At 42.9% G+C, this 13,280-nt stretch overlaps 1 protein-coding gene across 1 annotated transcript in view; it reads right to left on the reverse strand.

Moving 5' to 3' along the window:
* MAJIN (membrane anchored junction protein) overlaps window positions 1-12,435 on the reverse strand; it is a gene marked incomplete at both ends in the record, with an annotated part of 55,962 nt that extends 43,527 nt beyond the window's left edge. The window contains one exon of the mRNA XM_082269574.1: window positions 12,335-12,435. Coding sequence (XP_082125700.1) covers window positions 12,335-12,435 — 101 coding nt within the window. The remainder of the gene's footprint in view (window positions 1-12,334) is intronic.
* Between the last annotated feature and the right edge of the window lie 845 nt (window positions 12,436-13,280).

The following is a 13,280-nucleotide window of genomic DNA, read 5'->3' on the forward strand; positions in this document are numbered from 1 at the left end:
CCTAAACTCCATTTAGTCCTCTACATTTAGTAGGTTTCTAAATTATCAGGAAACAGGGGGTTTTTTTTCTACTTTAAAGAGGAATATAACCCTACCAAACCCCAAAACAAAAAATAAAAATTCCTAACACTTGTCCCTGTCTGAAAAAAAAAAAAAATCATACTTACTACACCATGGAGTCCAACATTGTCTGTGCAGAAGTTCTCCCTTAGCCACACTTCTCTAGCACCATCATCGTCAATGGAAGTCCAGTGCATGCGCAAATGTGCAGGGAGTCTCTTTCAGACAAAAATACATCATGTCTGCGCATGCATGAGAGCTTGTAAATTGTATCCTGGAATGTCAATGTCACACATCTCCGGAGGCAGTTTTGTGAGATCTCAAACATGTATAGACACACTGGCGTAGTCTCTGCCAGAGCAATGGCAATATCGGTCACCTTGGTGGCCGAATCTGATATATCGTGGAAAGTGCATATCGGCCCCCGATAATTGGTCGATCACTAATATATATAATCTTAGAGAGAAAATTTAAATCCACACAAGCCTATCTCTCTCGCACACATTTTTCTGTTCTGCTAAAAAAAAAATCAAGTCTGCTAAAGGTGAGGAACCTGGAATCAAAATCTTGAGTTTATTCATCAGTCATTTTTGAGTAATCTCTAACATAGGAAATTTCTAATGAGTTTTTCTGGATCTTCTCATATATAACCTTTTTTTCAGATCTTCTCAATTAGGCCATGCTGATCCGTAGTCGTACACTTTCTATATATTTTGGGGCCAGTTCCAGATTTTTAATGGAATGTGAGCCTCACTGATTGCCTAGTTTAGCTGTGAGTAAAGGCCCGATCAGAAAATCGTACAATACATACCGCATTCAATGTGATTGTATGACACTCTATACATTAGTACACAGCTTTAGAGAGCCGATCACGACAGGTCATGCAAAATATCCAATGGGACAAGCACAAACATTTTTCTTGTATGATACCAGATCATACGATTTTTGTTTAATCAGTACAGTTTTCAAAACAAATACAATACATTACTTCCGAATTTTTATTTTGTCGTAAGAGAATTTGTCACTTTAGTAACCTCTTTATTTTCGATATGGAGACAAGCATGCAAATAAAAAAAAAAAGGACTATCATTCATTCAATAATCTCATTGTGTATATCAGGCTTTAGAGGGAGACATGTCAGACCACAGCTTAGAGATTGCTGCTCTCAGATACATAGCCATGCATCCATCTGCAGTTTGTTTAGTAAGGAAGGTTTGCTGGGTGAGTACTATTTTTACTCCTGATTGAAATATTACATTTCTGAGGAACATTCAGCTGGGCTTTAAATTTACTATTACTAATTTCCAATAACAGTGCAATACATTTTTTTGGTTTAAAAAAATGTGCAAAGAAATAAAAATGTCTTAACAGATTGAATTTTTAATATGTTGTGTTTCTTGGATCTAGAAGATAGATAATATTTGTGTGCAGATCGTGTTAGACACAACAACACAAACATATTTATTTTCCACATTTTAGCATCCTGGCATGCATGTCAACATTTTAAAACCACCGTGAAGGGCTGCACGGTGTATGAGACCTAATACCAGTAGCTTACAGAAAAGTACAGATACAAATACAGTAGAAGAAGTGCACAGGATCCCCTTCAATAAAAAAGCTACATTTATTTGCTTTAAAAAAAATAGGAAAACTGGGGGGCATGGCCTGACTGCGATGGAGTGAGGACGTGCGGCTCTGGAGCTCTCGCTTCCCCCGAGCTTAGCAGCGATCTGGCGGCTTTCACAGCTCTCTCCCTGGGTGCCCGACATGCCGGCGAAACAGAGACTGTTCTCCCAGCCTCCAGGTGGTGGCAGCGGTTCCTGACCCGGTGATCTCAGGACCCTCTTCGTGGCCTCCTCGGACGGGCAGCACACTACTCCCAAGATGGGGCAGGACAGGACACATCAGCCTCTCCACGAGAGATGATTACGGGCCACGCGCGCCTACACAGGTTGAACTGTATGGACTATTGTCTTTATTCAACCTCAACTACTATGTAATTATGGCTACTTTCAAAAGACTCTTGGACGTACATCTCAAGGATCAGAACATTAAGGGGTATGAGAGATGATTACGGCCATGCGCGCCTACACAGGTTGAACTGGATGGACTATTGTCTTTATTCAACCTCAACTACTATGTAACTATTGTAAGGGATTAGCTCGGTGGCGGGCGTGGATGACCCCTTGGGGGGGTTCGGTACACAGGGAGACAGCCAAGAAGTGGTTGCAAACAACACTTTGATTTATTCATGCAATTTACTTCACACAATTGCAAGCCTCAAAACAGCCAAAATAAAATAAAACAAAATAAATCCTTGACACTGTGGGCGGCTACCTTCTCACACACTGGAACCTATCTAATGAAGTCTGTCCCCAACCTACTGTTGGGCAGACTTTGCTGGTCATACAGCAGACTCTCAATAGTCCATGTTTTATATCTTCACACAGCACATGTTCATTTAAGCTGTCCCTTTGTTTTTCTCTTCACACTCTTCACATTGAACACAGTTTGCTTGTCTCTCCACATAGCAAACAGTGCATTTATTTCTTTCCACATAGAAATAGTTTCTTTTCTCACCTTGAGAATTCTTCACTCCTAATTAATTTCCCCTTCACACAGGAAATGTCCATTGGTTTCTTTCTACACAGAAACGATCCAAGACCTCAGCTTGAGTAATCTTCACCCTTGTTACCCTCCTCAGCTTCACAACGCTTCCGGAGGTCTTCTCCCATGCTCACCAGCTTTCAGGGAGGCACACATCTGACTGACCTCCTCTCCCAGCCCACACGGCGACAGGAGGCAGCAGTCCTTCTCCCAGGCTTCCTCAGCGTCGGGAGGCACACATCTGTCTGTCCTCCTCTCCCAGCCCACGCGGCGACAGGAGGCAGCAATCCATAGACTTCCTCTGGACAAATTATAGAGGCCTTCATTTCCTCATTCCGAACAGCTGAAGGCCTTTCAACTTCTTTACACCTTCCTGCTGCCTTTGGCAGCCGACACCCTATAGTAATTGGTGAACTTTCCAAACCAGGTGGGAATGTGTCTCCTCTCTGTGACTACATTCACAGATTTACCTGACTTCCTGTCACACTATGTAACCCGGATCGAGCTCACCGCAGGTACTAAAGCACAGCCCTTCTCCCTCCTCTCACTCTGCAGCTAGATCCCCTAATATATCTGATAGTGAAGATGTGGAGGGGGATTGGGACTAGAGGGCAAACATTAAGGCTCTTCTCACTAAAGCAGACATAGTGCAATTGATTACTACAGTGAAACAGTCTTTTAAACAAGCTATTGTGGGGCTACGTGAGAACACAGCGGCTCTGGGACACAGGGTGGACACACTGGAGACTGGTCAGGATGACACACTGCAAACTGTAGCAGCTTTGCAGGAAAACACTAAACGGCATGAAATGGTGTTGAATTCACTCATGGAACAACTAGAGTATTATGAAAATAGGGATCGGAGGCAAAACATAAGGATTCAGGGACTTTCGGAAGCCACACGTCCCTCTGACTTATTACCTACAGTCCAGGGATTGTTCCGTCAAATTTTGGGGATTGGTGCACCTCATGTTATTGAAATTGACAGGGTTCACAGAGTCCTACTCCCGGTCCTTCAAGACGGGGACAGACAGACCCAGAGACGTTATCTGCGAAGTACATAAACTTGTCAACAGGGAGGCAGTGATGCGAGCAGTCCGCACTATGCCTATGGTGGATTTTGATGGCGCTCAAATCTTGCTGTTCCCTGATCTATCCAGAAGGACCCTGATGCAAAGATGGGCCTTGCGCCCCCTCCTTGATGTCCTTTGATCCAACCAAGCCACTTACCGCTATTAGAAAGGGCAAGTCTGCAGTTCTACAGAACAAAGATGACTTACCACACTTTTGTGCGACTTTAGACTTGCCGGAAGTAGACTTTCCTGACTGGCGACTTCAGAGCTCCAATCCCTTACTCCAACGCCACCCAAAAGGTGGCGCAGAGTCTCGTCGAAATCCAGCAAGAAGAACCGTGCTCCCAGTGGGGGACCTGGGTCCTCTCCCTCGGCCTTGTGAATAATTTCCCCGTCAATCTGGAAAAATGCTTTTCCCACTTCATATATTGGCAGAACTTACCTATTCTGTTTATTCAACACTAATTAATGGTTATGCTATTACTCTCATGCGATTGAATCCAACCCAGGGAGATATATGTTTATGTTTTATGTACAGTTTAAATTCGTTATCATTATGATGTAGCTACTATGATCTTAGATTATATGCTCAGGGGTGCATTGCTCACGCTCTTCTCGTGTTCAGTCACTCTCCCCCAGTAGATCCTAATGAGTATCTTTTTTTGGCAACTTGGGGATATCGTTTCTCATCCTCCCTTAGAATTGGCATACGTGCCTATTTTTTTGTTTTTCTGTTTCTTTTAGGTTTTTTGTTGGTGGCTTGAGGTTTTTGTGGGGGGACATCGAAGAAATGAGTAATCCACTCTATTGGGATGCCGTTAGAACACTATGCTGGTGGCTTGGTCTACTTCTGCTTAACCCTTTCTACATTTCTGAACCTTATTATGGCTACCAAAATTAAGTTGTTATCTTACAATGTGTGGGGAACTCTGTCCTCCTCTGAAGAGGGGGAGGTTGTGGCAGGAACTGCGCCACCTTCATCCTGACATTTTATTTATTGCTTCAGGAAACGCACTTTACTGCCTCATCCACTCCTGGACTGCCTTTACAAATACTTAACCAATAGTATTACAATGTTTCCACCAAAGCTAAAGCGAGGGGGGTTTCTATTGCCATACAAAAAAACTGCCCATTCACATTACTAACCTCCAAATTAGACCCAGGGGGCAGATTTTTGTTTCTCGAAGGTATGATTCATGGTCAATTGTATACAATTGCTCCCCTCTATGCCCGAACTCCAGGATGGTCGCATTCCTTTAACAACTCTGAGGCAACTTAGTGAATTTCGAGAGGGTATGGTCTTACTCAAAGGTGATTTCAATGAAGTTCTCGACCCAGACCTTGACTCCTCCTCGGGCAGGACACCCTTATCATATAGAGCCTTTAAACATGTTAAGAAGTTGTTTCGTGAGTTACACCTTGTAGACAGTTGAGGAACTTCAAACACAAGGGTCAAAGATTTCAGCTATTACTGCAAAACTCATTTTTGTTGACCAGTTTTATTTAGGTAATTTTATCTCCTCCTCCATTGGATCACTTATCTCTGATCATCCCTTGGTATCGCTTTCCTTTTCCCCTCCCAACGCACATCAGAACGAAAGAACTTGGCGACTTAATGAGACCCTCCTGGATAATTCTGCTATCCTGGAGTCAGTGACAAACTCCTTACGAAATTATTTTGAAATTAATACCTCTGATGAGGTGTCTAATCAGGCACTTTGGGAGGGTCACAAGGCTGTGATCATAGGGGAGTTGATCTTTTATGGGGCCAGGCTTAAAAAAAGAAAACAGCAGGAGATCTCTGACTTACTTACCAAAATCCATGCTTTGGAGATAAAACATAAACGTCTCCTTAACCCCGCAGATGCCTTGACTTTATACTCCCTTAGGCAAACTTTAACTCAATGCTGGGAACGCAGGGCAAAACATAAGTTACGCTTTTGGGCTCCTCGTTTCTATAAATATGGCAACAAATGTGGAAAATTGTTGGCACGCATGCTGAGGAAGCAGCAGGCCACTCAACATGTCCATTCTCTCAAGGCACGGGGCAAACAAACCACTAGCTCTATCTCCATAGCTAGGGAATTTCAACGTTTTTATGAATCTCTCTATTGCATCCTGTTGTCTTCCCAACTAATAAAAAGCGCGACCCTTAAAGAACATACTCAGGCTTACCTGCAGGAATCTAACCTTCCTTGGTTGCCGGAGGAGGTGCTGGCAGAATTAGAAAGACCTTCCGACAAATTTGGTAAGATTGTCGCAGGCCTTCCCCAGGGCAAGAGTCTCGGCCCGGATGGTTTCACGAACCAATATTATAAAAAACAGTTTTCCATCCTTGCAGGCCCCATATTGACCTATTTTAATTATGTTACTCTAGACAATGCCTTACGACATGAAGCCCTTATGGCCCACATTACGATCTTGCCCAAACCGGGAAAAAGAGCCGCAAACTATCGGCCTATATCCCTTTTGAATTCCGACACTAAGATTTTAGTCAAGCTCCTCGCAATTCGCCTTCAGGACCACGTTACAGCCTTGATCCATTCTAATCAGGCTGGTTTTATGGTGGTCAACTTAAAGTGTCTGTGCTTAAATATTATTGCAGTTCTCGTATTTTAAAAGGTGCTAGTGCAAACCTGCAATAAATAATTTGAAGTGATGATTCCAAAGTGCTGCGTGCTCAGTGCAGATGAATGTCCTTATGCAGGATCAAACACAGGGGGGAATCCGTCACCGAGTAATGCACCCACTTACCAGACAACCCCTTGGGGTCTAGCTTGGGTAAATGGTCTTTAGGAATGGTTCCCGTTCTTCCCAGAGCCGTTTTTCTTAACTCTTCCCACTAGGGTGTAATTGAGGGTCTGTTCCACTATCTCAAAGGAGCCGGATGGTATGTCCACTACATGTCCTGTTTAAAGATGTGGTGGTCTGCACAAAGGAGCCTCTCCAGACTTCACACCAGCGGTGCACTCTTTCACGTGACCGGTCTTCGGCAGACAGTCTCCACCATGTTGAGCAACTCCTATAGCAGATCTCGGGTGACTTAGATACGTGTCATGACTACCCCCTGACATGCTTCGGACATATAAACGTACTCAAAATTAATATTCTCCCTAAGATCATATATTTGCTCACACACTCACGAAGGACACCGTATTACATTAAAGAATAGGAAAGGGAGTTGGGGATAGAATTTGCAAGTAGTGAAGATTATGCATTTGGCCCATGTATCCTCCATCAGCACTCAGGTTCAGGAATCCTCATACAAGTTCCTGGCTCGGTGATATAGAACACCCTCTCGCCTCGTAAAAATGTTCCCAGGGTCTGACATGCAAATGCTGGCGTGGTTGCGGCCAGCGTGGTACATTCCTCCATCTTTGGTGGGATTGCTCAGGGATTAAGGCCTTTTGGGATTCAATAACCCCCTGGATTTGGAAAACATCCATACAACCAGTGAAGTGTACCCTGCTTCAGTTACTCTTCCATGGATGTTAAGTCCTCGATTAAACGTTAGAAAAAAAGTGTAACACCCTATTTGCTGAACGCAGCAAAATGCCTGATTCCAAGTCACTGGAAACAGGCCACTTGCCCTAGAGTTGCTGAATCAAAAAAAAAAAAGAAGTGAACCATGTGACGGTGGCGGGTATCAGACCCCTGGCCTTCTCATCCAACTCGTGACCAAGGACCAGGCAATCTCACACCCTGCCGTCACTTGCGTTACAATGCCACTCTCAGCTGCACCTGGCACAAAGATTCTTCCAGCTTGCGGGACCACAATCTAGATGCCAGCAGGCTGAGAGCGATTGTCACTGGGCCAATTAAACAATTAACGCTTTCTCTGCCACCACAGCTACGTTTGAGCCCAGCGGACGCTCATAATTTTAGAAATACAAATTATGACTTTAGAATAATCATCTGTAACACGCGCTGTCACCGCAGACAGGAGTGTCAAGAGGATTTATTCTAGACAGTAGCGCTCTTCAAGAGACAGGTTCTTTGGTTAGTTTGCGTTAAGAGCTTAGAGACAAAATTAACACTTTACAAAATAAGGTATAAATATAAAAAGGGTTAAAATTGGTGCAAATAAAAATATTTACAGAAAAATGGGTTACAAAGAAATAGAGACACAATTCAGCAATTTAGAAAAATAAGATAAAGAATTGAGAAGTAAAGATACTTGCAGTCAATGTCCTTGTACTATCAGAGTTCAGAAGCTGAGCCGGTTCCTAAAGTGATAGATAGACGTTTCTTCCTTGATGTTACTTCTTTGATGTTACATAAGAACTGAAAAAAACATCTGCTTCTTTCCCTTTCTCTGAGACCCCAGGGGGTGTCACCAGAGGTCCTTGACCAATAAACACAGTGGCCCTGGGCGGCCCGGCTCAGACAATGGCAAGGAACCTCCCGTTTAGACAGATTTATAACAGAATTCATATCTCAAAATATGTAATGGTTACATTCTTAAAACTGATATTTTATTGTGCGGCATTGACTTTTATATCCATAGACACCAAACACAGGTTATCTCGTAATAACCTCTGACCCGTAAGGCATCTGACCGCTGGCTTGTCTTCCCTAGGAGCGAACGTGATCATGTATGATCTTAATTCGATCGGTAGTTTATTTTGCATTTAACTATACACTTTCTAGAGACATATCTTGTTTGTGTTTACAGTTATGAATTTGTGGGTCAACGTGTTCCAGTAACAGAGCTCTTGAATGGCTATGTTTTACGACCCATTAGCCTTATGGCTTTGCTCAGAGTTACAACCTCATGCTGTTCTGGAAGACACAACATCTGCTAGTATTTACCTCTGTGCTTGAGATAAGGGTCTTTGAAGTTGGCTTGTTTGAAGCCCAAACTTCCTGCATTCCAGGAATTAATTAACAAAGGAGGGTGGGGTGGGGGGCTGTGAGAATGAGTGGCCTTTTGGTTTTAAACTGTCATGGCTGAGCTCGGACACAAAATGGTTGCTTGACAAAATGGTGTCCCAGTGCAGGATACCATTACAAACCACATCATGGGAGCTGAAAGATGAGTATTTACTGTTAAAGATAAGTTAGGTTGCTTTCGTGACATATGATCGGGGTGGATGTATTATTCTGAAGAGATCCCTGATGCTTAAATGTACCAGTTCCAATATAGCAACTATCCCCTTGGACTCTCACACTGACCCCAATAGACACTAAAGACCCGCAAGCAGTATTAGATACGATAATGCATCCACGACCTCCTAGGTTATAACCGACTTAGCTTGCATTCATTTTCTTGTCTGTGCTGTGAGGTGTTGCCCCCCAACTTCTCTTCCACCCCTTTTCCCTTTTTTTTTTTGTTTTCTTCTCCTTTCTCTTTTGAATGTTCTCTTCCCTTTTCGTTAACTAGTATTGTTTAGTGGTACTTGTCCAACATTTCACAATGTTATATACGCTGATAGACTCTTGGATGGCCATAAGGACATCATTCTGGATGTGCCAATCCAGTAAACAGGTTAGATCTCAATAAAGGGTTACACTCTATTTGGCCTATAGGCAAAATCTGTTAACTGACTATTGATTGGACAACTACTATGTATTTCTTTCTCTTATAGCATACTTTTGTTTTGTACAAACTTTACATAAATAAATAAATATTATATTTAAAAAAAAAATAAAAAATAAAAATAAAGGAAAACTCACACTCTTTCCAATGGTGTAGCAGGCATGCCTGGAAGTTGTACTGTCACTGGCCCCCCAAAGTTTTAGAAAGGAAGATGTTGAAAGCGAATGAAGCAGCGGGGAAAATGGCAGCACAGGCAACGGAGGGTGTACTCACAATCGGGCTGGTTTAACTGAACTGTGTCTGAGATTGATTCTCCCCCCTCCTCTGCTGGTCTGCACTCACACTAGATTGTAAGAAAGTGTTTCTGAGAACACCTACAAGTGTTCCTGGGCACACTCTCCTGCTGTTCAGACCAGCGATCCCTGTTTTACTCTAATTCTCTATAGAGAGAATTGTGCTCCAGCATTGTTAACATTCACACTGCAGCAAAATGTACTTGGTCAGTCCAAGTGGTCCCAGGCACAGTTTTGAGCACTTACAATGCACAAAGGAACAGACCCAAGGGCTGAGCCGCACCCTAGCGTGCACCTGTGCTCAAATTATGAATATTAGGCTGTTTACATATTCTTATGATTAATCTCTAAACATTACATGTTTTCTGAAAGCAGGGAGCCTGCAATTAAAATGGTGATAGCTGCAATTTTTTTATTTCACATGATGATATTAGCACAACTGTTTTAAAAGCATATTATCAAAAAAAAAAAAAAAAAAAGTGTAACACCCTATTTGCTGAATGCAGCCAAATGCCTGAATCCAAGGCACTGGAAACAGACCATTTGCCCTACAGTGGCTGAATGGAAAAAAGAAGTGAACCACATGGGAGCTAAACGATGGGTATTTATTGTTAAAGAGTTTAGAGTGCACCTGTGCTCAAATTATGAATATTAGGCTGTTTACATATTCTTAGGATTAATATCTAAAGATTACATGTTTTCTGAAAGCAGGGAGCCTGCAAATAAAATGGTGATAGATGCAATTTTTTATGTCACATGATATTAGCACCACTGCTTTAAAAGTATATTATCAGTAAAAGTACCCTAAGTTTAATTTTAGTGCACTCAAACACAATAAATTACAAAATTTTTAGGTACAATATAAAATATGAGGTTGTGTCAAGTAAATTTCGTTTGTAAAATTGTTCACACTCATGATACAGTGACAAACTTCAGTACCCAAAATTGTCTATAGGCAATTCGTTAAAAGCCCTTACAAGTGATTAGTTTAGAGTTACCCTGATGATGGCCCTAGAATTATTTTTCACACTCCAGCATGCACGGAGATGCTAAAACGTGTTGCACAACTGTCATCTGCATACGTAGGAACCCACAATGAGCACATGTATGTGTGTGCAAGGGGGGGCTTTGAAAATATATTTTTTTTTTTTGGGGGGGGGAGGGTTGTTACGTTTATTTTTTATTTTACTCTTTGCTATCACATAGGGAACCAATAGCCCAGCACCAATAGCATATTCCTAGTGACAGCTCCTCTTTAAGGAGACATCAGGAGTCTATAATACCCTAATTAGGGATGCACCGAAATTTCGGCCACCGAAATTATCGGCCGAAAATGAGCCTATCCCATTTTGGCCGATAATGGGTTAACAATGCCGAAATCAATGGCCACCGTGAGGAAGGAGGAGGGCGCAGCGCAGGTTTTAAAAGTCCCGCCTCTGGCCGGGAGCCCGCCTCTCAATGACGTCCCTACTACTACGATGTGTGTATGAATGAAGTGTCATACCGGGCAGGAGGGCAGGCGAGCGGCCGCTAATAGATATAACTATGTGAGCCTTCACTTCACTGTCAGCGGGACTGTGTGTGAATAAACTGACCTGACACCGGGCGGGGGGGGGGGGGGGCGGGGGGAGCGGCCGCTAATAGCTGTAACTATGTGAGCCTTCACTTCCCTGTCAGCGGGACTGTGTGTGAATGAAATGACCTGACACCGGGCGGGGGCGGGGGGAGCGGCCGCTAATAACTATAACTATGCGAGCGCTTCACCTCCCTGTCAGCGGAGATACATGCCTTACATGAGATACATGGTTAATGTATTGTCACTGCTGGTCACTGATGCATTAGTGACCGACCAGTGGCAGTTATTTAACCCCTTTGTGCTGCATTAGTGCAACCAGTATCAGGGCAACCAGTGTTAATTAACACTGATACTGGTTGCACTAATGCAGCACAAAGGGGTTAATTAACTGCCACTGGTCGGCCACTAATAGATGAGTGACCAGCAGTGGCAATATATTAACCCCCTCATGCTGCATAATACAAATACCATTGGCAATTAAATTAATCTCTTGCCAACCCATCACAGTACATATACTGTGACAGGGTGGCAGCGACAGGTGTATGTCACTACCTGTTTTTGGTTTATGCCCCTGTTCTATCTATTTTAAAAGTTTTTGGGGGAAAAAGTCATTTTCGGTTTTCGGCCAAGGGCATCCTGCATTTTCGGTTTCGGCCCAGAATTTTCATTTCAATGCATCCCTAACACCAATAAAGCTGATCAAGCACAGATCTTACTTAATCAGCTTCCTTCCTGGCCAGAGCAGTCAGGGAATGACGGCGCTAAACTCAGAAGTGACATAATATATGTTGCCCTCTGGTTCATTAAGCAGAGGCGAGGGATCAGCAAAAGGATGTTCACTAAGCTCCCTCCACCCTACCCAGCAACACCTGCCAAACCATCCCAGGCATTGGATGCATGGTGCCAGAAACTCATGAAACAAGGCTTTGTTCCCTACCTCCAAATACAAAGTCCATTCTTTTTCACTCTTGCAGAAAGCTGAGCCTGTGAGAGAGAGCAGACTCAGCACGTATGGGTAAGGAACAAGGCTGGGAGTGCTCGTTAGTGAGTTTATTTCTAAAACAGAGCACAGCATTTTAATGTATTAAGGACACTGTAATACATAGGTATGTTTTGGGGAAATATAAGTAAGGTGAACTAACACTTTAAATATGAAAAGCCTTGGAAATATCCTTGTGACACTTACCTAAAGCTGACACCATATCGGATTTTGAACTTGTAAACATATTTTGAAGAGTGAAGAAATCGTGTTTCAGGCACAGCAAATGAGAAAGCTCTTATTGGCATATTACTGCTGACACAAAGAACAAAATAAATGTCATTTTAATAAAAGTACAAATATTAGATCCCTGCATTTTCAAATAAGTATAAAGCTTCAAACTACCAAGCAGCACAAACAGTATCTCACAAAAGTGAGTACACCCCTCACAATTTTGTAAATATTTTATTATATCTTTTCATGTGACAACACTGAAGAAATTACACTTTGCTACAATGTAAAGTAGGGAGTGTACAGCTTGTATAACAGTGTAAATTTGCTGTCACCTCAAAATACTGTAATTCAACACACATCCATTAATGTCGAAACCGCTGGCAAAAGTGAGTACACCCCCTAAGTTAAAATGTCTAAATTGGGCCCCAAAGTGTCAATATTTTGTGTGGCCGTCTTTATTTTCCAGCACTGCCTTAACCCTCTTGGGCATGGAGTTTCACCAGAGCTTCACAGGTTACCGCTGGAGTCCTCTTCCACTCCTCCATGATGACATAACGACCCAGTCTCCGAAGTGAGGGGATCATGCTCTGATTCAGTATGTCACATTACATGTTGGCATTCATGGTTCCCTCAATGAACTGTAGCTCCCCAGTGCCAGCAGCACTCATGCAGCCCCAGACCATGACACTCCCACCACCATGCTTGTTTGTAGGCAAGACACACTTGTCTTTGTACTCCTCACTTGGTTGCCACCACACACGCTTGACACCATATGAACCAAATACATTTATCTTGGTCTCATCAGACCACAGGACATGGTTCCAGTAATCCATGTCTTTAGTCTGCTTGTCTTCAGCAAACTGTTTGCGGGCTTTCTCTTGCATCATCTTTAGAAGAGGCTTCCTTCTGGGACGACAGC

This window comes from Pelophylax lessonae, assembly GCF_965119305.1.
Source record: "Pelophylax lessonae genome assembly, chromosome: 10".
Lineage (NCBI taxonomy): Eukaryota > Metazoa > Chordata > Amphibia > Anura > Ranidae > Pelophylax > Pelophylax lessonae.